The 24,397-nt window shown below is 38.2% G+C and overlaps 1 protein-coding gene across 5 annotated transcripts in view; it reads left to right on the top strand.

Annotated features, from left to right (window-relative positions):
• Positions 1-24,397, top strand: part of LOC145978526 (uncharacterized) — a 102,579-nt gene that overhangs the window by 31,271 nt on the left and 46,911 nt on the right. For all 5 annotated transcript variants that reach the window (XM_083111175.1, XM_083111174.1, XM_083111172.1 and 2 more), the window contains exons 2-5: positions 8,757-8,852; positions 19,335-19,517; positions 20,906-21,109; positions 22,973-23,075. In XM_083111175.1, coding sequence (XP_082967301.1) covers positions 8,757-8,852; positions 19,335-19,517; positions 20,906-21,109; positions 22,973-23,075 — 586 coding nt within the window. The remainder of the gene's footprint in view (positions 1-8,756; positions 8,853-19,334; positions 19,518-20,905; positions 21,110-22,972; positions 23,076-24,397) is intronic.

Raw genomic sequence — 24,397 nt, 5'->3', positions numbered from 1 at the left:
GAGATTTATCCAGACTGTACCCAGAGGCTCTTTTTTGTATGAACCATATTCCAAAGTAGCAGACAGCATAGGAAAAATCTTGTAAAGTAATTTTAATAAATTCGTATAAATAATGCGCTTTTTCATACTCATTATTAATGAAAAGTCCCGAATTAGAGATAGCCAAATATATATTTCCGGTATTTTTACAAAAAGAAAGTTGAATTAAAATTTGGTCATTTTTTCATAGTGTTGCTTGTCTGCTTGTAGCCTTTGCGACATCAACTTACAAGCAAATACGTACCTTATAACACGTTTCAGTGGAGGGATTAGTGCTTTTTGGTCGTGACTTCCAAATGATAATCAGTAACACCAACCGCTTGTGTAAGTCCCTGAGAATGTACTAAAGATATGGTACATGCATGCAACCTGTGTGATAAAGACATCTCCAGCCGCGACTGTCATAGAAAGTTAATACTCAGTGTAAGTTTCATGTCTATCGCTTTTTGTACAAAAGTTACGTACGTTGAAAGTTTCGGTTGCGTAACTTTTTTTGGACACCCTGTATAAATCGCATCCAATAGTAGAAACTGAGTTTTTAGTCCAGGAGGTCGTCTGACTATACTTTAGTTCAGAGCACATTTAGGAAAACATCAGTGGCGTAGCGTTATAGTACGCCCGGCGTTCCCAGATTTAAAATTTCAAAAATGCTTAAATGCTGTGATTATAAAGTAAAACGTGACTAATTTCAGATATGTTTGACCTTCATGGCATTATAATGGCTATTTTTCGCGATCCGCTTGCAACGCTCCACTCTCAACACTCGTTCTAGCATCTCTTTTCAATGCCTTTCCCGGCCGGACGCCGAACAGGTTCGGCGTACAGGACTCCTATATTCCTTGCTGCCTTTATGGAGGGAAAGCTTCCATTTCTACAGCACGCGCGTAAATGGGCTCTCTTACGCCAGCGTACGAGAGGTTTACCGTGATTGGTTCATGTGACCCTTCCTGCCTTCTGAAGCAGACGACAGCGGCAGAATTCCTACCCGGTTCTTCGCTCTTCGCGCTCATGGAACTCGTGCTATGTGATGCTACAATACGCAATATTGACTGACGTAACTTTACCAATCTCAAATATACTGCTTCTTAATGGCCACTGCATTGTATAATTTATCGCACGAACAGCGATGTGTATTAGAAACTAAAAGATCAACGCAGTTTTTGTCAAATAAGTTGGTGAAGTCCTCGTGATAGAAATTCAGCCTGTGGCTGCTCTACCACTTAACCCGCAAAACTATTATTTTTTTATTGTATTTTTTCGTTATTATCTAACTACTTAATATTGTGTGAATGGAAATGTTTAGCATTCATTTGAAAACTCTTAACATCGAATGGTCTCTGGAGATAATTATTTTAAAATGTTTATCAGCATTCTCAAGATGTAATAAACAGTGGTCTGAATTACTAATCGGCACTGTTACGTCAGTAGAGTGTACGATATTTGGATCATCCACTCTGCTTTTCACAGTGCGCCAAGACGACAGAGATCCCTGGTTCGAATCCCGGCGTGAGCACGGGTGTTCTTTGTCAGTGTCCCTTCATCAATATCATCACTCATATTCATATTCTAAATTAACCAAAAGTGGTAGAAAAGCTAAGTAAAATAAACCAAATCAATCAGTAGTTGGATCGCCCACAACAATGACGTCAACTGTTGTGCAGAGGCGCTTGTGATTCAGGTAGGTTTTTAATGACTTGCGTCATGCAGAAAGATATAAAAAAAGGTATAGAACACCAGAGTTCAAAACATCTGTGGCATAGTGAGGCATCTAATTTTCTAGCTAAAACATGCAATGATGATGTTTTATTGAAAACCCAGCTTACTTCAGGCAAATAATACCTGTGGCGACTAATACCATAAGTAAATTATTAAGCAAGAAAGGGCCGACTCTTCCTTCGGACTTGGCGTTCCCACCCTAAATGTCCATGCTACGCCACTGGAAAACATAAAGGAAAAGTAAGTTGCACTAAAACATTTCTTCGCTTTCGATTTGCTGTGTGTATTGGAAAGTGAAACAAAAGGACATTTACAGTCGGCGTCATCCTTCATTAACCCACATAGTATTCGATAGCGCAAAGAAGGGTTCCGCGTAAGCGGCACAAAACGATTTGACAATCAGAAATAAATGAAGTTGCTTATTACGTAAAGCCCGGATTTCTATGTAATTACATATTTTTTCCTTTATATGTACAAGCGTGGAATTAAAATATATTGACGAATTACGTCAGTAGAGATGTCACAGTGAAGTTTTATATTACATATTTTTACATATTTTACTAAATGTTACATATTCCTAAGATATGAAATATTTTTTACATAAAACAGTCCTTAAGAGGAAAATCCAATGAACTTTTGTCTTACTAGTTAAAAAAGTATCTTCTCACTTCCCCTCCCCATTTCCAGGTCTAAAAAAATAGAGTAACTTAAAAGTGCGATTTGCCTTCGTTGTACGTACATAGCAGTTCGTTGGTTCGCCGCATCGTAACAATTACATCAAGATTCGACAGTGTTTCAGTTTCCAGTTTGTAACATGGAGCGGCAAGCAACACACAGCGAACGAAGAGAACCAACAATGGAAGGCGGCAAGTACAACGCTGAGAGGCACTTACCTTTCATCCGTACATTGTTGTGATCGTTTTGATTTTTGCAGCCGGCGGCGACAAATCTTGAATGAAGTATTGTTAACTCAACCGTAGAATTTCGTATATATATTTCGTCGCCTTTTCATTTTAACCATTGGAGTTTTAAGAAGAGCTTGCCTCAGTATTTAAACAGTGTTTTAGGTGTAGAAAGCTGGAATGGCTCCGCCTACCTCCTCGTTATCTCAAAAGTTGCGATCTTGGATAGCAGTCGATGATGCATTTACTACGGATGGTAAAGTTATTTTTTGTCGAGTGTGCGATAAAAAAGTTGGGTGCACTATGAAGTCTCAATTAGATCAACATGTTCGCACTTCACTTCATGTGAAAAACAAACAACTACGGAGTGAAAAGAAGCAAGTTTTACTAACCCAGATGCAAGAGGATTCTTCATTCAGTGTGTTTTACAAGGAAATGTGCGAAGCAATGATTGCAGCAAACATCCCTTTGTATAAAATTCAAGTACCGAAGTTCCGGGATTTTCTGGAAAAATATTGTGGCCGTAAACTTCCTGACGACTCAACCCTTCGAAAGCGATATCTTCCACATTCCTACAAAGAAACTTTAGAATCAATTAGGGCAGAAGTAGGCAGTTCCTATGTGTGGATTTCCATCGACGAAACAACTGATGCTTTGGGACGGTATGTAAGTAATTTCATTGTTGGAACGCTGATTGCTGATTCTCCATCTACACCACATCTCATTGCATGCAAAGTTCTAGAGCGTACTAATCATTCCACCATAGCACGATTTGTGAATGACAGTCTTAAATTGTTGTATCCGGATGGCGTACAAGAAGAGAGAGTTCTTCTCATGTTCACAGACAGTGCGTCATACATGTTAAAAGCTGCTACGGCACTTAAAGTGTTTTATCCTAACTTGATCTACTTTACTTGCTTGGCACATGCTCTCCAACGCATTGCTGAGGAGGTGAGAGGCAATTTCCCGGAAGTTAACCAACTTATTTCTTCCACGAAAAAGGTGTTTCTGAAGGCACCACAACGTGTGCAAGTTTACAAGGAACAATTGCCAGGTGTACCACTTCCTCCGGAACCTATTCTTACTAGATGGGGCACTTGGATCCGGGCAAGTAAGTTTTACAACGAACATTTTGAAGAAGTGAAATCTGTGCTTGACTCATTTTCGGCGGACTCAGCTGTATCGGTACGCACTGTTCAAAATCTCTTCAAGGACACCAAACTTGCTTGCGATATGGCATACATAAACAGCAATTTTGGTTGGATTGATACAAGCATAAAAAAACTTGAAACTGTTGGGCTTCCTCTCCTGGAAGCCATGGATATATATGAGGATGCAAGAAAGAAACTGTCTGCTGTTGGAGGAGATGTGGGAGAGAAAGCTCGAAGAAAATTTGACGCAGTGACTGAAAGAAACCCAGGTTACGTCAGCTTATTTACAGTGAGCCACATTCTCAATGGTGAAACACTTAACCCTCCCAATGATATTTCTCCCGACCACATTCACCTCCTGAAGTACGCTCCGGTTACTTCTTGTGACGTGGAGAGAAGTTTCTCTGCGTACAAGAACATATTATGTGATCGGCGACAAACATTTACTTCTGAACATTTGGAAATGTACCTGGTAACATATAGTAAGTTAAATAATTAAATACAGTGCCTGCCCCAAGATCAAAGGTAACCTGAATTTTTGTAAGTGCTTTTTGAGTGAAAAATTTGGGCAACGAAAATTTACTACTGAACATTTTGAATGGTACCTGGTGACATTGTATATTAAATATTGAATATATTCAAATTGTGGTTAATATTTTTGCTCTATAAGAACATAAAAAATACTTAATGTAAGGATTGTAATATTGTAACTTCAATTTTTGTAAGTCTTTTTGAAATAAACATATCCCTTTGTGAGGAAAAAATGTAACAAAAATAGGAAGTAACGTTTGGAATAAATATTTATAGTACATATTTCATTATGAATTTACATATTTTTTACATATTTCAGACATTTTTATTACATATTTATGTACATATTTTAGGGGTTGATATTACATAAAAATCCGGGCTTTACTTATTAGCCAATAACATACCTGCATAAGCTTAGATCCAAGGCCACGTGTACATTTTTGTACAGTCCAATCGCGCGTATAAAGATTGTGCAGTTGCCGCAATGACGACCTTATAGGAATTAAGCATGCATGCACATCAAACACATTATGAAGCAAGATAGCATAGACCAGAGGCGCAACCACTAACTTTTGTCTGGAGGTTTGCAAGTACCAGGATAAACGTAATAATAATATGCTAAAGCATTTGTTTGGAACAAACAATTTGAAATATCTTTTCAAACACGCTCAATTTCACATTAGCTAATAATGGAAAACAAGCACACAAACTGTATTGAATGGCAGAAAATGAATGATAAATGCATTCCGAAGATAATTATTTTGTACATATAACATGTATAACTTTCATGTACAAGATATGTTTTATACATATGCAACATGCTAACACTAAATTGTGTACGTATTAAAAGTTTATTCACTACGTATATATACACAACACATATTATTTAAATACATTACAGAAAACGAAAATATTGCGAGCTAAGCGAGCAAGAAGAATTTTAGATCCAATTTTTCCAAACTGAAAATAATTGATTTAAACACGTGGCGCCATAGCATTCTCTCTTTTACAACTTTTAAAATTTAGAACGCTCGGCGTCCATGGCCGACTCCGGCTCTGAACTTGACGAGACAGAAAATCCGGGTATTGCGAGCGAAGCGAGCAAGAAAATTTCACGAAATTATTTTTATTTGCATAAAATTTCAAATGGAGGGGGGCAATTGGATCTCTGTACCCTTATCCGTCAACGTTTGCCCCCCCATAAAATTCACTTCCGTCGAAGGTTGAGGGGGGTGCAATGCCCCCCTGTGCAGGGACGTGTTGATCAGTTTGGGGGGCCCAAATGTCAGAAATTTCTCGATCAAATCATTAAGAAATTTAACAACAACCAACATTATGTATGTATGTATGTGGGTCGTATATGTATGTATGTATGTATATGTGTGTGTGTGTATATATATATATTATATATATATATATATATATAGAGAGAGAGAGAATGAGAGACAGACAGACGTTGTTAAATTAAAATCAACTCTCATATACACACGCACGTCACTCACCATAGTACGCAGGATGTTTTTCTGGGGGGGGAGTAGAATTGTAAAAGTGGATAATAAACTCTAGAGGGTTAAAATTGTACTAAGAAAAAAATAATAATCGGTGCTAATTTTAATGGGGGTTTGCTTGATTTAGTTGGCGTTTTAAGCCCAATTTATTTTACTTCACTTTTTGTGCCACTTTTGGCTAATTTGCGAAGATGAGGATGAGTGATGATATGATGAAATTGATGAATGGACACTCACAAACATCCATGCTTAGGCCAGGATTCAAACGCAGGACCCGTGACGTCGTAGCGCGATGTGCTAACCACTCCGCCAACTCCCTTGAGTAATTATACAAATTATAACAGAAAGCGCATTAGAATTTGAAAAGTTAATGTATTTAAGGCGTGTAGATCATTGTTAATAATTTAGTACATACCTCGTTATCTTCCATAAATGAGGGGTAGCTTATTCTTCATTATAGCCATTTGTTAGCGGCAATCCCCCTCCCCCTGAAGTTTTATCTTGCAACTTCTATCACACGCACCGCTATGACTGTCTCCGTAATCTGAGACAGGAATGAAAATTGCTTCCAAAGAGCTCCAGAAGGAGTAACGTCGATCCCGAGGGACATCTGTTACCGCTTACCAGTCAATGGCCAGAATTTTGACCTGACAGGGAGGAAAAGTACATTTTCAAAAGACCTCCGAATTCCCTTAACGGGGCGGCCTATAAAATCATTAGCGGCAGCTCCTGCGTTGCATCTGTTTTCGACAGGCAATCAGTAGAAAAATGAGTACAAGTCTTACTTTGGCATTCATGCCGCTGGAAATTTGAGAGCAGTGTTTTCAAACTGTAAGCAAAATTTACTGAAGTACAATTTTGCAATATTTGCCATCAAATTAAAATTTCCAGTAAAATACAGAAACGTTTGCCGGGGTCAGGTGGGCGTTTGCGGGGGCCAACGCCCCCGGGCCTCCCTAAAGACGTCCCTGCCCCTGTGGTTACGCCACTGGCACTGACTCGATTAAGAAGTCATGGAAAATGTGTGCTAAGGAAAATTTGAAAAGCGGGAACTTGAGACTGATGCAAAACTGATATAGCGCACGAATGTGAATAGGGATGGTATCGATACGAGGCAAGTCTTGGTCTCGTCTCGAATGTTTGTAAAATCGAGACAAGGAGGTTGACTTGATACTCGAGACTTTGGTATTACTATGTGAAAACTTAAATGGAACCAAATTTATTTACTTTGCGCCTTCTTCAGGAATAACTAGCGTATACGTATATTCCTGGTCATTTTACATAAATCATACATTTTGTTTACAGTAATTACAAAGTCAAATAATTTTTTTAAGCTTTCCTGGCGGCGAATGATGAAGAGACAAAGTCAGTCTGTTAGTGGTAATTGTGAGCTAGTGCTGCGTGTTTGCATATATATTCAGTTTTCGACGTCCTGTTGCGCCGAAACGAGAAGTCAGACAGAAAACTTTATTAGGGACAGTTGTGTGCCTGAATGCTCTCTGTACGCCAGAGGTGCAACCACGGAATTTTTGTCTGGGGGGACAAGTACCAGCATAAACGTACTACTACTAATAATAATAATAGTAATTTTAATAATAATAATAATATTATTATAACATTATTATTATTATTATTAATTTACTTTATTTCACTTCGCTTCTTGTGCCACTTTTGACTAATTTGCGTAGATGGGGGGGGGGATGAGTAATGATATGATGAAATTCATGAATGGACACTCACAAGCATCCATGCCCAAGCCGGTATTCGAACCCGGGACCAACATTATTATTATTATTATTAGTAGTAGTAGTAGTGTTAGCGGTAGTATCAAAGACGTTATTACTCTCTTAAATTATGCAAAAAGGGGTTAGAAGTTGGTGCTAAAGCATTTGTGTTCGAACAAACGATTTGAATATTTTTTTCAACACATTCAATTTCACATTAATAATGGAAAACAAGCACACAAACTATTTTTGAAAGACAGAAAACATAAATAATTTCACGGGACCCCAATGCATTCTCTCTTTTACCACTTTTGTGCCTCCCCTATCGTTAACATCGTCGCCTTGTGATCAAGGGGTCCCGGGTTCGATGCCTGGTGGAGACACATGACACAGTGGTTCGGATCCCACCTTAAACTGTAGGTCCAGTCCCGATTAACCTTGGCCGTCAATGTTTGCCTCCCCAGAACTCATTTCAGTCCAAGGTTGGGGGAGGCAATCCCCCCCTACCCCCTCCTGTGGTTGCGCCACTGCTGGCAGTGACACGTTGTGTATGTTGTTTATACTACACTTTTCGAGACAGAACGAGAGGCATTTACCACTACATACGAGACCAAGACAGTGCCAAGTCGCGTCTCGATACCATCCTTAAATGTGAAAATGATATAACCATCTCCATTCTCATTTCACAATTCACATTTTCGGTATTTGTTCTGGATTGTGAGAGCTGTTAAGTGTGAAGTTTTGGCACCTAGACGACAGACAGATTTGATGCCAAATGGTACCAAAATGTCAAGGCCAGTTTCGAACCCCGACTATAAGACTAGTGTAAACGAGATGCAAGAATCTTATCTTTGGACTTACTTTTACTGCATTCATCAGAGCATGAATTTATACCGAGGAACATGTATTTTTTTCACAACGTGTCTGTCCAATATTATTGAATCTCCTCAGTGACCAATATTGGTCTATTCAGTGCTATATTTACTTGGAGTAATATTTTAAACATAAATCCAGCAGTATACCTACTCATATAAACCTCTGTATTACACTTATAAATGAGTTGGTATACTACTAGATTTAACATTACGTGTAAAACTAAAATCACAAGTAAAATAAATGTTGAGACGGTGACATTTGTACTATTATTTGATATGTAACTGATGTTGTTGTTATTGTTAATTCCAGCATGGCGTCGGAGTGGAATTCGTCCGTATCCTTCCAGAGACGCATTCTCCATCCCTCAGCAATGTCTTCTCCGAGTGCTCGCCGAACGACGATATTGTAAGTACAAGTTAGTCGAACAATAAGGCACATTGATTTTCCACAGACAATGCTATCGCTTGGATCCCTGCTCCCTGTCCCCTTTTCTGACCTTTAGTTCGGTTGGTGTAGAAGGCACCGTCTGTTTTTACCATCTCTTTATCTAACAGCAAGATGCATCAAGGCACAAATATCTGTGGAAGAGAAGATAACCTTTAGCCATTTTTAAGTGCTTTTCCAGTCGAACATAGTTCCTCTGGTCTTTCACTGTGTAGTTTGATCGGTAGGATAGATTTCGTATGGAAAAACTTTTTTTTATTATGAACTCTATGCGGTACTGCATCGATTCTTAACCAGTTGTATGCGTGTTTTAATGTTATTAATACCTAATAACTATTAGTTTTTTCATGGACGTCCGCAGGTTTTATTTCTGAGGGGGGTACAAGAAAGATGTTTTCCTCTCAAAACCGTGCTGCCTTCTCGAAACACTACTTCAGTTTGAAGTTGTCACATTCCCGTTACGACCTGTTCCAGTCTTGTAATTATCAGTGTCTTGTAGAAAATGACCACCACAAATTACTGTGACTGAGATGAAATTATGTGTAAAATATTGCATTTTCCCAAGTGGCCGTGGCTCCTTTGCGCGTATCTTACGGACTAATACCAGTTACATTTTTGGCGCAAGCTCCGTGCTTTTGTTGCTGGGGACAATTCAACGTCTTAATGATATCTAAGGAACTCGAACCGCTAGATATACGTGCATGAAACATGAAACAACGTTGAATGTTGCAGTCTGCTCACGGAGAATCGATGACGAGTCGCCATACTCTAATCCTACTTCAAGGTGATAGCTTTCTGCCATTTGAAACAGGCCATTAATAATTATATTACTCACAGAACACAGCTCCAAGCTGTTTTAGACTTTACCGTAACTGATAAAGGCGGCAAATGTAGAAGTGAGCATTGAATGAGCAGATGTTGAAAACATCTACATTGGATTCAAGGCCCTACTCTGAAAATATATTACTTTGAACTGCTCCTGCCACCGTGCGAGAAGTCGCTAAATTTCACCGGTAACTTTGAAATGTGACCGGTATGTCCGGTGCATGTTTTGTATAATTTTATATTAATAGCTTCGCTCTACGTTGAGAACCGATTATAGTAACAATAGTAACGATTTTAGTAACAACAAGTTTCTGTCACTCGAATTCAGGCCTGTACCCAGGGAAGGAGCCACCCCCTATCGAGCTCTGAAATATTATAATGTGAACCTATAAAAAACCTGCGAAAATACGATTTTTCAGATTGTGCAAGAATTTCGAATTTCTCCTTTCATAAATGAACAGGTTGTTTGTGGAGAGAGACAGGCGCCAGAAGTCTGCAGTCTGCAAGATTGAGTAATTTTAGTTTTATAACCATTGGCGGGCGAGGGAGGGGGGGGGGAGACTATGGATGAGTTGATTTTCCCCCGTTATTTTGGACCATAACATTGCAAATCTATAATTGTACAGCCAACGGGGAATTCTGTTTATACGAAGCAGATGTTGACTTTTAGTGGGTTTTTTATTTCAATCCATGATCATTAAACTGTGGAAAACAGACAACGAAAATAGTAATGATCACTTCAACTACTATTACTTTTGCCGTTGGGTGTACGCTTAAATCTAGCTGGAATACTACCATAACATTGGTGGTCACATATAGCATTCCGCAGACCTCCGTGGTGGAGTGGTTAGCACTCTAATCCCGGCCTGGGCGCTCTTTGTGAATATTTTTCATCAATTTTATCTTATCATCGCTCATTTTCATCGTCGTGATTGGCCAAAAATTTCAGAAAAACTACTTAGAATAACGTAACTCAATCAATCCAACGCATTTTGGACCTTCTCTTTGTTCCACAATGTTAGATCTGCCTCTCCCCCCCCCCCCTCTAAAAATCCTGGATACGAGCCTGCTTGCATTCACCAGTAAAAACACGAGAAACGATTGAATGGGAAGGCATAGGGGGCGGTAATATTTTATAGATCACAGCCACATTAAGGTAGGTGAGCGAAAGATGGCCATAATTAAGCTTCTAGCTCAATTTATAAATCTCTCATGACAGATAAGCTTCTGAAATTAAAAGAGAGAACTCCTACAACTAATTAACAACTGTACCAAATAGGTATTTTGTAACATTGCTTGTAACTTTTTTTTTAAAAAAATAAAAGAATTACAAAACCGTTACATCTATTCCCAAGGTGGCCCACGGCTTATAGTTGGCTTAGAAAATAACGCTTGTGCTCAAGAAAACATATTTATTCACGTTTCTACATCTTATTAGAGGAAATTGTTGGTATCAAACTTTTGATTGTTGACATGCATTATATACAGTACGAATAGCCGACCTCCGTGGAGGACTGGCCTGCACAGTCCCTACGAACCCAGGGGTCCATAATAACTTACATAAAATGGCTGTTGGCAGCCCGAGACAGTTAGTTTTCTGTACGGTGCACCTGAGGGGGGACTGGGTATATTAATGTAGTGCCATTTGGTAGCTAGTTAAATACTAATATGATTTTCGTACAGTGGGCCACTTTGGGAACACGGGCTACCTTTGGCTCATCTACCTTATTACTAAATATCACTTTTAAATGCATAGGAAGGGTAAAATTGTTTACAAAGTTTACATGTGGGGGAATAAGAGAAAGAGGACATTTTTATTCCTCTCTCCTGTTACCACTGATCGTTACCGCATACTTATTTATTGTTTATGTACAACATTTAAAAAAAGCTGAATTGTAAACCTTACTGCTGGCCGCCACTGAGCAGTTTCTATTAATTCTATTAACCTACAGTATCTCTCAGATTGAATGTACACCGCGCTCTTGACGAAAAACAAAAGAGGAATTAAGCAGCAAACGTATATACAAAGCGCATCCAGAAAGTAAGTTTCCCTATATTTATAAAAAAAAAAAAAAAAAAAAAAAAAAAAAAAAACAGTTTCAGGAAACCATTTATTGGCAACAGGTACAGCAAAGGTTCAGCTATTTTTCAACATAGCAACCACCAGAATTGAGACACTTGTCGTATGGTGGTATCAACTTTTGGATCACACTGTCGTAGAACTCTGCCACATGTGAATGGAACCAGCGTGTGACAGACGTCTTCAGCTCTTCGTCGTTGCCAAAACGCTCACCGGAGGACAGGAATTTCTTGAGGTGCAAGAAAACGTGAAAATCGCTGGGAGCCAGATCAGGGCTCTAAGGTGTATGATCAAACAACTCCCAGCCAAATTCCGTCAAAACAGCTGCTGTGCGCCGAGCCGTATGTGGACTAGCATTGTCATGGAGGAGCACAACACCTGCAGTAAGCATGCCACGCCTCTTGTTTTGAATGGCACGTCGCAATTTTCTTAGTGTTTCACAGTAATGGTCAGCGTTCACAGTTTCACCTCTAGGGAGGAAGTCAATGAGCATAATGCCCTTCCTGTCCCAAAACACGGTGCACATCACTTTCTGTACCGACAGCGTCTGTTTGAATTTCTTCTTGACCGGAGATCCACTATGCCGCCAATGCATTGACTGCTGCTTGGTTTCCGGGGTGAAGTGCGAAATCCACGTCTCATCGCCCGTGACGATCCTGTAGAGGAAATCATTGCCGTCATCATGGTACCGTTGCAGGAATGTCAGTGCTACTCCTGAACGTTTCATTTTGTGTTCGGGTGTCAGGTTTTTCGGCACGCACCTGGCACACAATTTTTTGAACAGCAGGCGCTGCGTGACAATCTCATGCAACACGGATTGCGATATCTGTGGGAAAAGCCTACTCAACTCCGTAATCGTGAAGCGACGGTTCTCTACGATGCGCTGCCGCACCAGCTCAACCAGATCATCAGTGATGAGGGACGGACGCCCACTGCGCTCTTCATCATGGACACTTTGACGACCTTCCGAAAACTGCCGACACCAGCGACGCATCATCTGCTTACTCATAATGTTCGGCCCATAGACCTCACAGAGCTGACGATGAATGTCAATTGGCGCAATGCTTTGTGCATTCAGGAACTTTATCACCGACCGAACCTCGCATGCGGCGGGAGAAGGAATACGAGCTTCCATTTCGGACCACTGCTGCCTCGCTACTGGCATGCGGCGGGAGAAGGAATACGAGCTTCCACTTCGGACCACTGCTGCCTCGCTACTGGCGCCGGGCGGGATCTGTCCGCCTGGCATATGATTGATACGTCTTAGCTCTGCTGCACATGCGCAATTTACACGGCTCATTATGTTTACTTTCACGGGGAAAAAAATAGGGAAACTTACTTTCTGGATGCGCCTCGTATTACGAAATAATACAAAAGTTTGGGTTGTGTAAATAAATTAGCCCAGAGCCATGTCATAACTTTTATGTATGTAATTATGAGGTGAAATACGTCATATGTGGCACAAAACTGAACGTGCAATTGAAAACAAACGCATAAAACCTGCTCGTACACATCTTTAAAAGAAATAATTGATACTTATCATGTAAAGTTCCATCCTTGTAGATTAATTTTCAGATACTAGTATTAAGAAATAAACTTCGCTGCGAATAAACTATTAGCTTATGTACCAAGCAAAGCGAAATAATCTGCTGTGACGAAATACTATTGTACTACATATTAAACCGATGGTTTTTTTATCCGTTCAGTTTGTGTACAGTAATATGCAGTTAGTTTTTTTACATTATATTTGCTGTAACATTTAAAAAGTTGAACAAATACAACTTTTATTTTGCAAAGGAGTAACGAAAGAAAACATTTAATGTATGTTTCGAGCAAATATATACAGGGAATTTTAGTGTTTTCATGAAATATAGCAACAGGTATGTATACGCTCAATTCTGCGAGATAGTTGTAGTTGTTGTAAAGCTTTATTTTTAATTATAAATAATCTTAGGGCCCCTAAAGAGTTAATACAAACAATAATACTAACACGGGAAACGTAATAAATAGGGTTACCAGATCGCTATGAGCGAAATGTAGGACATAATGTCCCAAAATGTAGAACTTTGTCAAAATGTAGGACGCAAAACACACAATAAATAATACAGATTTCTAGAACAAGTTATAAAGTCATTTAAAATTGGCACTTTTCATTTTTTTTAAAAAAAATATGATTTCTTTATGATTTGTTAAATTCAAAATTCTAAACTTGTAATCAAAAGTAAACAGTACACTTCTTACTACACATTTTAACTGGTAACTTTTCAAAGGAGCTATTTTTTCTCAAAATTTCAGGTTTAGTCAAAGTATATTTCTGTGAGACTGATGAACTGTCAAACTCTTTGAAATTACATCGAACCAGTGCCAAACGTTTTACAGACTTTAGTCCATCGATATATACCACAAGGCAAGAAATTTTGCTCATGCACCGAACAGTGACATCATCAGAATGTGGCCCCAAAACTTATTCATAAATTGCTTTAGTTTTTGTTATAGCAGAATAAACTTTTATTTTCTCTTTGGGCAATGACTGAATCAAAATAAATTTCACTATTAAGTTTGGGAGTGTAGTCCATAGACTTGTAACTTGCATGATTTTTTCATTAATTCAACTGAAACACGTATTTTCCTAATTCATATTTTGTGACGCTCAAAATGTAGGACATTTATGATATTCTTTCAAATTCCGCCCGGACGCCAGACATAAAGCTAAAATGTAGGACATGTCCGGGAAATACCGGAGGTCTGGTAACCCTCGAATTATCTAAAAGGGGTTAAATTTCAACGCTTGCCCTAGATATTTTTCGTGTAGATGCTTCTCTGTCTTGTTTTGACTTTTTGACCTGTCTTGTTTTGACTTTTTGACTTGTTCCACAGCAACACGAACATAGTCTTGGCGAAACTTGGTTTTTGTAACATAGAACACCTTCGTCGCATAATTGTGATACCCTCTCCCCGCATTCCCCCTCCACTTCGACTACAGGTTTTATATTCGTATCACAGCGTTAAAAGTCAACCTTTGCTACTGTACGTCGACGTAGGTGTTTTATTGTCCTTCATGCTAAGAAGAGTTTCCGGATGTCATAAGTTAAACAGGGGAATATGCATACAATGAAAGCTGGGACAATGAAGCACTTGTTAAGCCAGCGGAAGTATAGGTGTGTAGTTCCAAAGTCATATAACGGCTTACTTCCCGCGGGACCAGACATCGAATTTTATATACCTTAAAAGAAAATGACACAAAGCGACACTTGTAGTCAATACCAGATTATCGGTGATTTATTTAAGGGCGGGACTGCCCTAAAATGTCCTCGCCTCGAAAAATGAGTATAACCCTCTTTCTTTTTTCTGTAAATCGTTTCCTGCAAGCTACAACTTAATGGTTTCTCATATGAATACCAGCTATTTACACAACTTAATTTGGAGGATATAAACTTTCAATATATTTTTTTATTCTTTCGGCGCAAGGGATTATACATAACAATACTGTGACCAGCATAAAGAGCCCTATTCGAATTTTAGGATCCGCGGTGATCTAGTCGGTAGAGCTTCTGGCTGTCACACGGGAGACCCGGGTTCGATTCCCGAGATGGGTGATCTAAGATCGGAATGTTTCCGGCCATGTCCCCCACATAAAGCAGCTCTGGGGCTAACCCAGCCTCAAATTAATAGTCACCTGCGGGGTAAAGGCGCCCTGAGCGTGATGCTAATCACATCACCTCCAAAATGGCCGAGATCGAAGAATGTGTGGAGTCCTACCCCACATCCCTCTATGTCGTCTATATATGCCTCATGGCATGGTGCAAAATGCACGGGGTACTTTACCTTTTCGTAGTCGAATTTCTCATTCTCAAGAAAAATGTGTTGTTTATAACGCACGCGTACACTGCTGATGTGGGGAGAGAAGAAGGTTAGCACACTAGACTTCATTAATATGTAGCCCCAATTATTAACTAAGGTGGCCCAGATCTCGGGTTAGTTATGGTTTTTGAACTTTGGCGTCGTTTCACCGTTTTACACAGCATTGGAAATTGTTAGTTGGAAGGATGTTTGCTCAAACCTTGGGGCAAGTCCCAAGCTTAACATGATGACGTTAAGACATCGGGGTCAATTTTCCTAACCGATGGACACCACATACTTCACTTCGAGCACTAGTTTTATATTCATATCACAGTTTTTATATTGCAGTTTAAAATCCAACCTTTGTTAAATTTAGATAAATAAATGTCGAAATGCAACGATGCTGTAAATTGAGCAGTTGAAGATAGAAGTCGGGTATTGTGGAAGGACTCCAGTATTACATCTTATTTACTATCTTCATATCTACAGATTCATATATTAAACCTTTTGAAAACATCTGAAGATTAGCGTGGTGGCCGTGAATTATTGCTCAAAAGCACTCGGTGCTGTGTTTTGCTGCATTAAGATGAACGTAGTGTTATGGTTAGCGTTACATTCATTCATGTTCAACATATTTAAGTGTCAGCGGTAAAGATAGCACGGAAAAGCGGAGGCAAAATAAGATTATGAAGTGGGTTGCACCCTTGCAGGGCGCGGTTAAGCAGCATGCGCTGAACTGAAATAGACTTCACCATTTTAGGTTTTCCAAATGTTAAAAGGGGCTGGAGTATTTCCTCACAGCCAACGGCATTCGGCGGAACAACTCGGAACTGCTGGAAGCGTGATTTTTTTGTTGAGGTAACTTAGTTGCTTATAAATAACTAGTAACAAGACTGTAGTATATTCACCTAACACACATTGTAGCAGTTAACAGTGAGCGAAAGGCATAATGACATTGGCTATGTTGAAATGCACCAATATTTTGTAAAATTGACTGGATAGGTTTGAGAAAATACTGGTTTGACTGTACGGCCAACGGTAAAGATAATTGTAGGCTGATTGTACATACTAGCTATTTTCATTATCTTTTATTCTACTTCCCGGGTTGTTTTAAGGAATGGAATTCTGATTATGCGAAGCAGATGTGGTTCTCCTCATTTTTTTTTTCATTTCAATTCGCGATCATCACATTATCCAACATAGAGTGACTGATTGTGTTGATTGTTGATTTGGTGTTTTAAATCCACTTTATGCACAGTAAGGCTAATCGGGACTGGACCTACAGTTTTAAAGTGGAAATCGAACCACCATGTGCCTCCACTGGGTCGGGTATCGAACCTGGGACCCCTTTATTACAAGGCGCCATCGGGGAGGCCATAGACTGAATGAAAATCATGATGGACAATTTGCCTACTATTACTTTAGGCGTTTGGTGTACATAGTAATGACTACCTCTTGACTTAGGCTGTAGGACGCATGTATTATTTATTGTTTACTACCAATAAATAGTTAGAATAATTAAAAAGCACACAATGGCACCGTTTTATTTTAATAATCAGAATCGTCTTGTACACGATATCTGAATGCTCATCGGCATTTCGTTCTCGACAGTGAAGAAAAATTCAGTCTTTTGAACACACGCCCAATCAGACGTATTGTGTTCTCAGCAGTCATATATATATTTGTAATTGAGCGAAAAAAATACAATTAATTTTCTACTTGTTCTATTGTTAAGAGGGAAGACGCTCAGTCGCCCTCCTCCATCTGGTGTTATGATTGATATTCAAGCACACGCGTGATCCAATCCCAATGCTCGCACCTTGGCTAAAGCTAACGTTGGTGCACCTTTCCTCCTCTATATTGTAATCTTTCAGAAATATTTATGTGCCACCTTTTGTATTTTTCTTATTTTACGTTGCTTTTGGTACTCGCAAATGAGGGTGATGATTTATTTGATGAATGGACACTCAAAAATAACTTATATACGTTCCCAGACGAGGATTCGAACATGGAACCTTCGGTGGCAAGATCGCGAGTCCATCACTCAACTCCCTCTGTCAGGGGATTATCCAGAATTTTCCATCGGGGAGGGGGTGGGTGTAAGGCCGAATTTAGAGCCTACATGACCATAAATTGAGCCATAAAAAAATCGACCATTTTTAAAAAGGGGCGATGCGGAGGAAATTTTGGGGTAGAAGATTGTTGATGAGGTGTGGATAAATCGTTGCGCTCGGCCACTGAGGCAGCTGAAAGATATTTCAAATTAGCACTTCTGGCGTCCTTGGCCCATTAATAAATGTGATCGGTTCTCGATTTGACACTTTTTTCCCCCCATGAGAATTTGATTCAGTATCTGAAAACATAACTGCTTTCAAGTTATGTCATTGTACAACACTTACATTTAAACCCACATTAGTTTAATTACAGAGAAGGGCGTCCACACGAAGGGGCACACAGGGACAGTTACCCCTTCTTCGATTTCAAATTTTACATCATAAGTAGGGCTTGGATGTTTTCGACCAAATATTCCAAAAAAGAAATACCGTAAGATTATTTGAAAATAGCCCATACGTTCTTTTTTAATAAATTACCTATAAAGTTACTTTAGATGTTAAAATAGAACTTTGAAATTTTCATTAAGTACAAAAACAAAGTAGTTGTACTTTTGAAAGCAATTGAATAATTTTACATAACTTGATTTTTGATCTTTTAAACTCATGAAATTTATGAAGAACATCAAGTGCTGTTGATTTTTTTTATATTGCTTGACGGTTTCATAAATCTTCAGGTTTTGTGCTCTCTCTCTCTTTTTATCCCTCTCTCCTCCCTCTCCTCTTTCTTTGATTTGAAGAAAACGATGGATTTTCTGCTGTACAGTTGTGTGAGAAGTAAATATGACTGAAATTTGTATGATGCATCATGGACTTGCCCCTCCTCTGGGCACCACATACTGATAGGCCATGGTCCATCTATTATTATCCATAGAGTTTAACGAACCAATGGGCTATAAGTTGATGTTCAATAGGCATTTCAGTCTACCAAATTTCATCGTTATGTCTGTAGTAGTTTCTTAAGTAAATAATAGTAAAGAACATGGTGGTAGGCCATGTGATGTAGATTAGATGGATTTGAAAGACACTTCTGCCAATCAGCTTCTATTTTTATAGTTGCAGTATTTCTGGAAAATGTGTAATTTATACAGATTCTCTCAAGTGTCAATGAGTCCAGTTCTTTAACATTTACAATGCTCCGTAACATCAAAAATTAAGGATCACCCCTAAAGACAACCAAAAGCAACAAAAATCTTCAGTTAACAAAACAGTAAATGGCCTACCTCTCTTTCATATATACATGAAAAAGGGAATCACCTCTTCACTGTCTTCTAAAATTAATAAGCTGTCACCCTCTGGGCCATCTAAAAGTAACCATGAATTGTCACTTAACATAAGAGAATGTGACAATGGTCACCATTTCTGTTGGCAAAATTAAAGGATCACTATCCTGGGACAATATATAACAATAAACCTTCATGGAATCTAGCGTGTTACAGTTTCATTTCCCATGAGAGGAGGGTGTTAATCTGAATTGATCATAGGTTAATAGGAAGAAGTTGTATGTATGTATTATTTACATAATGCAAGAATTAGTAGTTCCATGATATTGTTTGTATTAACTTAAGGAATGTTCTTTTCTTACAGACAATTACTTGTGATTGCGAAGCAAATCCTGCTGCTGTACAGCTGAAAGCATTCCGCCAGAAAGGGGATAAAGTAGAAGTGTCACATTATAGAGTAAACATTAATAAGTTGAGAGCACGACTGAATATTGCCTGCATCACCGAGAGACTCTTAGCCGCTGTAAAATTTGATGGTTGGCCAGAGGTGAGAAATTAATTGTTATTATGGTTATTGTTTCTTTTGAGCCACACCAGTAGCATGTGCTGTAAACACTAGCATACACTTGACTTTATTTTGGGAGGGCAGAACTTCAAACCTAACACATATATCTTGCTAGGGAATTGGTTGGATTTTAATTTAGAAATGAATTTTTGGGCCACCCTAGTGTATGCATGATGTATGTATAATGTGTGTATGTGTGCATGCATGCAATTGAAATAAAAGTTTGGAATGTTCCTTTTTGGTGTTCGCCACTGGATCACTACGTCACGGTAGCTACCCAATATCCCTGTGGGGCAGAGTTATGAGACTCTCCTTAATGTTATGCTACACTGAACATTCTCAGGACGTACGATTAGAAAAAGAAATAGCTTCTTGCCATTTTACAAGTTTAATAACACATTTTACCTTTAAACAATCACTGCAAAATAACACAACGATATTCACAAATACAATCACATTTCAATAAGCTGCGGCTTTTTCTTTATAACAATGATTTTCACAAATTAACATCATCTCACGCAACTCAACTTACTTTTCGTCTTTTCATGCACTGTTTTTCTGGAAACGGAATCAACAAAGGATTGGACAGTATTATTTTTCCTCATTCCTACCGGAAATGACTTCCGCTTCCGATATTGCGTGTAACAAATATACAGCCAAAAATAAAAATTTAAATCAACACAAACAACAATATTGAAACTAACAAATACGTAAATCAAACATATTACTGCAAAATTAAGAAACCAGTAAAACATATACATGGTACAAATGAACATGTTTTATCAAGGTTCGGTCATGTGTTTGAAAATTTTCAAAGTAGTTTCATCTACTTTATCATGAATTTAAAGGAGGAGTGACATTTATTATATCCAAGGTATCACTTTTATTATATCCTAGGTATCACTTTTATTTGCATTTTAAAATACATTAAAGTACTAAGCTTCCTTTTTCAGTTGGTTGGTGGAACTGTAGAGGCCTGCTACAAAATTTTGCCCTTGAAAAATATGTTAGTTATTAATATCAAACTTTGAAATACGTTATTAATTTCAAACTTTGAAATACATCTGTTCTTTTTAGTATTTCACCTCATTTTCCCCTCAGTAATATTGGTATCAATCATGAATTGTGAATGTTATGATATTATACTTATTAAAATGAAAAAAAAAAAAAACCTTTTTCTAATATGTATTTATAGATGAAATGCTACAATTTTTTTTTGACAATTTAACAAAAGGTGTGAACAGGAATCTTCATTATAGGCAGAAATTAAATATTTGATCAGCTGAACAAATATTAAATTAAATGTATTGAGAGAAAACCTGGTAATTATTTTGTAATGTACAAAATTATTATCTTTATTTTCTTTTCAGATCAAAGTTACCTTAGCACCTGTTGGGACTTTAAAAAATAACCTAGATGAGCAGCAATTACAAGATGTGCTAACAGAAATAGTAGTGACTGCTATTCGAAATACATTTCTACATTTAAATTTAAGGAAGTTTTCAAATTGCCCTCGATTTTCTAGAAACATAGCTACAGCAGAACCATTATTACCAGTTCATTACGATAGTTTGGTAAGTGCTAAATATATTCCTTACATATTTCACATTGGAAAAGTATTTTGGGACTCTGAATGTAACATTAGTAGAATGATAGTGTAATTTAGATTAGCAGTTCTCAACCTGTGGTTTATGAACCCCTAAAGGTGTCCACAATGGCCTGAAGAAAAGTTGGGAGTGTTACTTGTCAAAACCTCTTCCATGTCTTGCTAAAAGTAAAAACCAGCATCATAAAAACTTACATTTAAAGTTTGTCAATAAGTCAAGATTGGGTACTGTAATATATTGTATAATTGTATAATTGTAATAAATGCCCGCCAATGATTAAATTTAAAATAAATATTTTATGCACTTTAGAACTTAGGTCCGAGAAGGGTATGCAATAACAAGCTATATTTAACAGGAATCCTTAGGAAATGAAAATCCCAGGTTCGAATCTCGGCCTGAGCTTGGCTATTCTTTGAGAGTGTTAAGTCATCTACGTATTTCATCATATCATCACTCATTACCATCTTAGCCAAAAGTGGCAAAACATCGAACTAAAATAAATTAAATCAATTAACAAATAAATTAGTAAATAAGAAAATAACTGATGATTTAGGTTGTTTGATAATTTTATTGCAATAGTTTAATATAACAAACAGTTTTCCAGTTTGAAATTGTTGGCAAAGATGTACAGACACACATTCAATTCTAGTCACATTTGCAAGCATTTATATTATAATTGGTAAAGAAAACATTGGAAATAGAACACATGTACCACTATAAATAGTAACCAGGTGGTGATCAGGGCTTTTGGATTATAAAATAAAACACATTTTTACAAAATTGTACACATTGTACAAAATAATATACGAGGGTCGTTCAAGGAAAACGTTTCCCTGTGTTGCAAAAAATGTATTTCTTAAGTTGCAGACAAAAATCAAGTTGCACCAAGTAGTATGGTCCTTTCTAACTTTTCAACATAATTTCCAAGGCGGCACAAGCATTTGTCCCATTGTTGCACAAGTTTTTGAAAGCCATCTGCAAAAAATTCGGAGTCCAGGCAACGAAGAACACTTTTCACGGCTGTTTCCATTCCATCGACGTCTGTTTGAATTCTGGAGTGTAGTGATGAACGAAGCTCTCATCCTGAGTCACAATACGGCAGAGAAAGTTGTTCCCTTCATTGTAGTACCGGGTTAGAGAATCCAGGCAACATGTCATACGCGTCGTGAGATGTTCTGCAGTGAGTTGTCGTGGGACCCAATGCGATGAAACCTGACTGCCACTGGCATTACAGAGTCTCCAAAAACAACAACCAGCTTCCTGTGGATGTCAATAGGAGCAAGACCATTTGCCCACTCATACCGGATCACAGAACGAATCTCTTCTCTACTCCTCACCGCCAAAACACGTTTTTCCACCATGACTTGCTACTCCTTATGGCCAGGGCACGTTTCTCACTACATGACTCACGCTAATCACGTGCACGCATGCGCGTTAGCCCGCACGAACATTGCATTGTGTGTAAATGTAGAAGAAAGACGAAAGATCACATTGCTAGTTTCATTTCATTTAGCGGGCTCGTACTTTCTCCCAAAAGACAAGAGAAACTTTTTCCTTGAACGACCCTCGTAGAATGATATTTTTCAAATTCATATGCAGAATTAAGTTAGTCAAATGGGTGCTTTATATTGTAGCTATTAAATTAAAGTATCAATACACTGATATATCAATAATGCATTGTCATTTGAGGCTGAAAGAGAAATAGTTAATCTACTCATCTGTAGTATAAAGTGATTACCTGTTTGTAATTGAAAATATAAACTAAAGATACATGTTGATTTCTTACTTTACGCCTACATTATGGGAGAAATATTGCTTTTGTTTTTGTAGGTTGATGCCCAACCAAGACCAATGCCCATTCCAGCCAAAACTGCAGCTGATAAACGGCTGTTGGTTAAAGTTATTAAAGCTAGTGGGTTAGGTGCAAAAAAGGGTAAGTGGAACATGATTTTGTATTACTTTTTGCCTTGTCATTCTTGCACTATGTTGCACATATTAATTCTTGAATAATACACATACCTTAAAATTTTAACTTTACATGGGATTTCTTGAAGTGACTTTCATTCAGCTGAAATATGTGTCTAAAGTTTGTATTTGGTTAGTTAGAATTTTTTTTTCGCTAATTGTGGTAGTTAGGACTAATTTTTTGTACTATCTCCTATAACGTTAGATGCAAATCATGTTTAATTTTTTAAGTGAAACTTTGTAGAGGTATTTGCAGACACTGATACAGATATATATAATTCAGGTTTTTCCAGTTTCTCACTTTCATTGAAATAGCTAAATTCTTTTGTCTGTATTGAAACATTGTGTCTGTATTGTGCATGTGTGTGTTGGGGGGGGGGGGGGGATATGCAATGCTTTCATGATTTACTCACAGTTACCACCCCAACTGCTGAGGTCACCACACTGATTGATGCTTAGGCTAAGCAATATGGCATGATGAACATTGTCACAGTTCCTGACTTTGCATTGTCTTTCCAATACAAGATACCAGCCACTAATTTCATTTACGAGAACATAAAATATTTAAGAATACAAGTGTACCAATATTAACTTAGTTAATGCATATATTTAAATGTAACAAAACTGTTTGTTGTTTGCTGTACAACTCTTGTGCATATAATTGGCAGGAAATCAGTAGGAGCTTCTGCCTATTTACTCATGCCCATCCAAGTACATTTGTAATGCAATTAATTTTTATTACACAGGGTGGTCCAAAAGTCACAGTACAGCCTATTATTTCAGAAGTTGTAAGGAAAATGAAACATTTGAATACACCAATGTAAATTGGGTATGAGGGCCCACCTTGTGGGGCATAACACAACAATGGCCGCCATTTTTAAATCCGCCATTTTGAATTTCCGTCCATTTTTTTAAATGGGAAGGGGGTCATGTGGGATATCAAAACACATTGAAATTTTGCCAGGAATTCATTTCTGGAATCAGATTTCACATAACTGTTACGGTGTAGGCGTTATTGGCATCCAAAGTTGACACTGGACGGCTAAATGATGTGTTCAATATGCCGACCGTCTTGTTGAACGCATAACTCTAGTCAGCAGTCACTCGGAGAAGCACTCTGGTGCAATTTCACTGCAGATGGTGAACATCACGAATTTTCTCTGTGTAAACGAATTGCTTCAAATAAAAGTCCATAGTTGTGAGGTTGGGTGATTTTGGTGGCCATTCCACTGGGCCACGCCGACCAATCCATTACACAGGCAACTCGACATCGATCCACTGACGAACAAT

Source organism: Lepisma saccharinum, chromosome 25 (genome assembly GCF_977018435.1).
Source record: "Lepisma saccharinum chromosome 25, izLepSacc3.1, whole genome shotgun sequence".
NCBI lineage: Eukaryota > Metazoa > Arthropoda > Insecta > Zygentoma > Lepismatidae > Lepisma > Lepisma saccharinum.
The sequence above is the reverse complement of the archived record's forward strand: the minus strand, read 5'-3'. Positions and strand labels throughout refer to the sequence as shown.